Source organism: Triticum dicoccoides, chromosome 2B, assembly GCF_002162155.2.
Source record: "Triticum dicoccoides isolate Atlit2015 ecotype Zavitan chromosome 2B, WEW_v2.0, whole genome shotgun sequence".
NCBI classification, from domain to species: Eukaryota; Viridiplantae; Streptophyta; class Magnoliopsida; order Poales; family Poaceae; genus Triticum; species Triticum dicoccoides.
Genome location: NC_041383.1, coordinates 158,632,214 through 158,638,673, shown reverse-complemented (window position 1 = coordinate 158,638,673; position 6,460 = coordinate 158,632,214). Strand labels below are relative to the sequence as shown.

The 6,460-nt window shown below is 48.3% G+C and overlaps 1 protein-coding gene across 1 annotated transcript; it reads left to right on the top strand.

Annotated features, from left to right (window-relative positions):
- Positions 1-1,928: 1,928 nt before the first annotated feature.
- Positions 1,929-3,204, top strand: LOC119362751 (probable carboxylesterase 18). Its single transcript, XM_037628004.1, has one exon. The coding sequence runs from the start codon at positions 2,009-2,011 to the stop codon at positions 3,044-3,046; it is 1,038 nt and encodes a 345-aa protein (XP_037483901.1). The 5' UTR covers positions 1,929-2,008; the 3' UTR covers positions 3,047-3,204.
- The last annotated feature ends 3,256 nt before the right edge of the window (positions 3,205-6,460 follow it).

Sequence of the window (6,460 nt, the reverse complement as noted above, 5' to 3'; positions counted from 1 at the left end):
AACCAAATGCTATTCGGCTCTGGCTTTAGGTCATTTCGCAAACCAGCGTACACTAGTCGTACGTAATGAGCCAGCCCATGTAGAGGGTCGCTCCTTTTTTTTTCTGGTTTTCTCTTAGTTTTTTATTCTTTTCTTGCTATGCATTTTTATTCAAATGTATGAAAATTTTCAAACACATGAATTTTGTTAACATTTTTTCCTGAATGTGTAGACTATTTTCAAATTCACAAACAATTTCAAATTCTTGAACTTTTCTCAAAACCATGAGATTTTCCAAAATTATGAACTTTTTTCAAACCCGCAAACTTTTAATGAATTCATGAACGTTCATTGAATTTGTGAACATTTTTTTAGTTGGCAAACATTTTTCACAGTCATGTGCATTTTTCAAAACTCTTGAACATTTTTCAAATCCGTGAACTTTTTCAAATGCATGAATATATTCAAATCCACACACATTTTTCATATTTATGAATGTTTCCAAATTCCTACCTTTACAAAATCATAGAACTCTTTGTAGAACTGCAAGTTTTTTGAAATTATGATTTTTTTTTCTTATTGTGTAATTTTTTGCAAATCCAGGTCTTTAATAAAATTTTGTGCTTTTTAATAATTATTCAGATCCATTTTTTTTACAAAAGTGCATCACTGACCGGTCAAACGGTTGACAATTCAGCCATCGACAGAGCGAACAAACCCCAATCCGTATGTGGCGTCCTTTGCGGCACTTATAGGCTTAACTGCAAATGGCGGACACCCCTCCGAGTGCAATGGGTCGGCAAATATAACATTGTTTGTCTTTCTTTTGACGAACGGCTTTTTACACCAACCCGCTTTGGGGAAGCTTCTAGAAGCTTCCAACCGGTTTTGTGAAGCTTCTAGAATCTTCCTACCAGTTTTCCTTTTTTCTTTTTTTGTACCGGTTTTGTTTCGTTTTGTTCTCTTTTCTTTATTGCTTTTTTCTATTCTTTTTTCAAATGTGTGAATTTTTCTAAAATTGACAATCCTTTCTCAAATTAGTGAACCTTTTTCAAAACCCGTGATTTTTTTCAAAACCTGAACTTTTTTTAGAATCCGTGAACTTTTTCGGACACATTAATGTTTTCAAATTTATAAACTTTTTTAAAATTCGTGAACTTTTTAAAAATCCATGAACAATTTTGAAATTCATGATTTTTTTAAAAAAGGTTACAAACTTTTTTTTGAAGATTGTAACCTTTCTCTCAAACTCACAAACTTTTTTTTCAAAGCCAACCTTTGTTTCTTGAATATTTTTTAGTTCATCAACTATTTTCAAACCCATGAACATTTTTTAAATTTGCAAAAATAATCAAAATTCGTGAACTTTTTTCAAATTCACCAAAAAATATTCAAAATCGTTTTTTTAAACAAAAGCCATGAACTTTTCCAAATTTGGGTTTTTCTCATATTGTTCATTCAAGAAGAGCCAACGGATGTATAAAATTCAAGAAGTGAATACGTGCACCTTTTTCAGAATTTTTCAGACTTTTCCAATCCGTGAACTTCTTTTTTGAACACTGGAAAACCTTCTTTCTGCAGCCACAAGATAGATTAGCAGAGACAGGAACAATACGAGAACGCCTGTGCAAGGTGCAACGTGCAACGCACGTCCGGTTCAGGACTAATGGTCGTTAATCATCGTCTCTGGTTCACTGCGCGGTCGACTTCGACCGGCGGCGTGTCAGCGGCGACGCGGTGACGCCGGCTGGACCAGCCGAAATGAGGCGGGTGGAGTGGAGTACGCAGTTGCCGGCAGCGACACGTCACTGCAGACGCTCTGCTTCACACGATGATCATCTTCAAACCATCGTCGGCGACATACATTGTCAACGTCGCGATCGGATCGAATGCAGATTGCAATCGCCCGTTCTGGATTTATGGTGCCAAAATCCTCTTCCATTGTTTCAGCGTTTGCGTTATTCTCCCGTGTGCACACTGCACAACGGATAAAAGGCAGCGAGACGGAGGCGGCCAAGCCAAGAAATTGATGGCGGGAGCAGAGAGCGCGCGGCCGGCGCCTCCGGTGCTGCCGTGGACGGTGCGGCTCCAGGTGCTCGCGCTCGGGGCCGCCTGCGACCTCTCGCAGCGCCGCGACGGCACCGTGAACCGCTTCCTCTTTTCGTTCGCCGACCGCCAGACCCCGGCGAGACCGCGCCCGGACGCGCTCGGCGTCCGCTCCGCTGACGTCATGGTCAACGCCGACAGAAGCCTCTGGGCGCGCGTCTTCTCCCCTTCCGCAGGTAAAGCCGAGGCGGCGCCGCTCCCCGTCCTCGTGTACTTCCACGGCGGCGGCTTCGCGCTGCTCTCCGCGGCGTCCGCGCCCGTGGACGCCATGTGCCGCCGCTTCTGCAGCGAGCTGGGCGCCGTGGTCGTCTCCGTCAACTATCGCCGCGCGCCCGAGCACCGTTACCCCGCGGCCTACGATGACTGCGCGAACGTGCTCAGCTACCTTGCCACCACCGGCCTCCCTGCCGACATCGGCATCCCAGTCGACCTCTCCCGGTGCTTCCTCTTCGGGGACAGCGCCGGCGGCAACATCGCCCACCACGTGGCCCACCGATGGACCTCCTCGGCACCCGCTGCTTCTGATAACACTGTCCGCCTCGCCGGTATCATCCTGCTGCAGCCGTACTTCGGCGGCGAGGAGCGCCCAAAAGCAGAGCTGAGGCTGGAGGGCGTGGGGCCGGTGGTGAACATGCGCCGCTCGGACTGGTCATGGAAGGCGTTCCTGCCGGAGGGGGCCGATCGGAACCACCCGGCGGCGCACGTGACTGGCGAGGCGGGCCCGGAGCCCGAGCTACCGGAGGCGTTCCCGCCGGCGATGGTGGTGATCGGCGGGTTCGACCCGTTGCAGGACTGGCAGGGGCGGTACGCCGCCATGCTGCGGCGGAAGGGGAAGGCGGTGCAGGTGCTGGAGTTAGCGGACGCTATCCATGGCTTCTACATGTTCCCGAAGCTCCCCGACGCCGGGAAGCTCGTCAACGACGTTAACAACTTCATGGAAACCGCCACGTCCGGCCATTAATCCGCTGTGTAGTCGACTCAGCTCGTATGCAGCCTCGCCCGCGAGAGCTCCATCGTGTCTGATGCGAGGGAAATATCAGTTTCGGTATTGTTTGTAGGTCCTTCGCGAGTAAAGTCCAAATTTTAAACCTTGATTTCGTACAGCTGGTCAGAATTGAACCCTAACCTCTCGATCCCTGAAATCCACACTCTGTACTCACTTATCCCGACCAATCTTGACCCTGGACCTGTTTGGTGCAGCTGGAAAAGATCGATCCCGCCCGGGATCATAGTATACTCTTGCCGTGGTGGGCGTGGCTCCTGGTCGTGTTGCGGCGGCTAGGCAAAGCGTAGCAGCCATGTCAAGCACGGGGGCAGGGGCGGACGCTACACGGCGCTGGTACTTCTTCAACCTCCGCAGTCCGCACAACGCAGGTCCATGGAGCATGCGCGTGGAGAGGCTGAATCGCAGGCGCAGGCTGCTGCCAGGGGCGTCTCAGTGGCGGTGCCAGGATCAAATCCATGTGATGTCAAGCTTCACTTTCACTAATTAAAAAAAATAGATCATAAACAGGAATAAAGACATCGTACTTTATTACAAACCAACATATCTATGGCAGTAGTACTTTGCGACGATACACACATTGATATGTATGCACAATAGCATCAGTACTAATAGACTGGAATACATCGGTTTTAACATAAGTTATGAGACAATGGTACAAGAAATTATCACCTATTCTATTGCGCAAATCAGACTTGATATATTTCATCGCGAAAAATGCTCTCTCAACTGTTGCCGTCGCCACCGGCAAGATTAATGCTAGCTTTACCAAAAGGAATACTAGAGGAAAGGTATTGTACTTCTTTGTCTCAACGAGTTTTCTGCAAAGATCACTAACCTCTTTCAAATGGGAGAGTCTTGAATCATCACGAACATTTTCAAGGAAGTTATCAAGTTGGACACTAAGATCTTCGCACACAATCACGTACTTTGGCACTGTACTGAAAAATTGGTATGCGATTTGCAGGATCCGACGGAAGATTAGATGTACTCCCTCCGTTTCTTTTTAGTCTGCATATAAGATTTGGTCAAAGTCAAACTTCATTAACTTTGACTAAGTTTATAGAAAAGAATATCAAGGTTCATAATATGAAATCAATAATGTTAGATGCATCATGAAATTATTTTTCATACCATATCGCTTTAGTATCATAGATGTTGATATTTTTTTCTATAAAGTTGGTCAAACTTTACTAAGTTTGACTTTGACCAATTTTTATATGCAGACTAAAAAGAAACGGAAGGAGTATCAACTTCCTCTTTTTCTTTAGCTGGGCGCAGCCTTGCATTGCTATTAGTTAACACACTTTCCAAAGCGGCTCGAGCATCAATAGGAGTCTGTTCTTCCTCATTCGCAGGTGATTGCTGTGTGGTATTTGCAACATTTGAGTTGGATTGTCACTTCTTCACAAATTTATCCATTTATCAAACGAATGACCTTACAAATTAAATCTATTGCTAAGAAAAGGGAAATATGCAATTCTTATTCTTAATAAAAATAATCTCCTACATCCTAAATCTTAATATTGCTAGTGAGAGAAAAACTGGAAAATAATGAACTGTATTGCTGTTTTTGCACATAAAACAAACAAGTAGAAGTAGAAAAGTGGAGGGATTGCCTTGTGCAGTTGTGTTGGATCAGATACAGAGTGCAGATCGATGGATTCAGAGTTTCAGACGGACAATTTGTGTGCAGCCGCAGGTGCGCCGCTCGCGGCTCGCCGGACGGCTCAATGTGATCGTTCCTCACGTCTCACGTCCAGAGTCCAGCCAAAGATCACCGACGCCGGGAGTCTGGGACAACAAGTCTGAAGGCGATGCGCTGCGGCGGCCGTCGACGGTCATTGAAGAGGCATGCGTGAAGGAGCCAACCAGATCACGTAATTTGGGGATCAACTAGTGCGATCAGTTAAGGGATTTTGAATTTCTTCTTGCGATATGGCCCAGTAGTGGCCCAACTAATTGTTACACAAGCAGAAAAATAAGAGAATAGATGTGCCTGTGTAGTTAAATATCGAAAATACTAAACCTACGTAAACTATTACTTGAAGTTACGAAGCCTTCCTTCCCCACTAGTCCTGGCCATCAGGCCCGGCCTTGTCGGCCCACCCAGGCCCGGCCCTAAAATCCAGGGCCTATGCCGATGGGCTTGCTTGTGGGCCGGGCTTGGGCCTAAGTTTTGAGCCCAGCAGCAGGGTCTGGACGGGCTTGGGCTTGGCATATTGGCATTTTAAGGAAGAGGCCCGGCCCACGGCCCTAAGCCCTAAGGGCTTTTTACCAGATGGGCCGGGCTTGGGCTTGAAAAGTAGGCCCGATGGTAGGGCCTGGGCCTCAATTTTCTGCCATGGGCTTTTTTAGGCCCGGCCCAAGCCCGGCCCGGCCCGGCCCATGGCCAGATATATTCCCCACGTACTAAACATTCCTCCCTGATTTTCAGGGTAGGCCCCGCGTCTCATTAAGCCCAATCAAACGTTGCCACCTCATATTCAGCACGTAAACTCACGTAAGATAACGTGGATGTAGCAAAACTCGTTAAATATTGCTGGTTGCCTGGTTCAACGATGTGATATGCAGACCTGGGGTCGATGTCGTAGGAAAAACCTCTGTAGTCAAGCAACTACACAGTTATAGCCTGGCTTCGCCCCGTCTACGGGTCGATGCCATGGCGGCGACTTGGACGAGGCCGTGGCGGGGTTTTCACGTGTCAAGGGCAAGTTGGACGGCGTGGTCGGCATCCTTACAACCGTGGCTACCGCCCGAAGTCAGTGCCACGCTCTTTCAGCAGTTAACAAGGCAGTCAAACGAACCCCTAGCCCGCAATAGTGCACCCACGCGATGGCGCTCACGGCGAGCGCCTTCACTTTGTAATACTCGGCTGAGCTCTGCCGGATGATTCGTCGGCTGACTGCGAAGCTATCCAGGGTCTGACGCTGGCTGCTGTCGGACCACGAGGCGCAAGCGGGGAGCCGACGCCAGGCGGCTGCCCGACCTTGTCGACCAGCTGGTCACCTTCCGCGGTCATGTCGGAACCGAGAGGACGGCGTCACAGCCTCACATGCCTCAGCATCAAAGCTTTACTCAAGTGCTACGTACATGCTCGATTATCACCCCGTAATTGACCACATGTGTACGTGCAAATGCATGTCCATGGTTCAGGCGTGCCACTTCACACATAGGCCATGGGCTGGGACCCAGCTGCGTGGCCAGAGACGGCGAGGTCCGACCCGGGAGGTTCATGGCACAGGGCCAGTATGGCCGCGGCTGTCACCAACCCGTACCAGTGATGGCGCAGTTCTTGGGGAGATTCAAGGAGAGAAAATAAATATGACATGTGGACATGTGTAATCAGTGAGTGTAGAAAGAGATCCCGAC

Bases quoted from the DNA above. Each gene is read 5' to 3' on its own strand.
- LOC119362751 (XM_037628004.1), top strand. From the start codon at position 2,009: ATGGCGGGAGCAGAGAGCGCGCGGCCGGCGCCTCCGGTGCTGCCGTGG.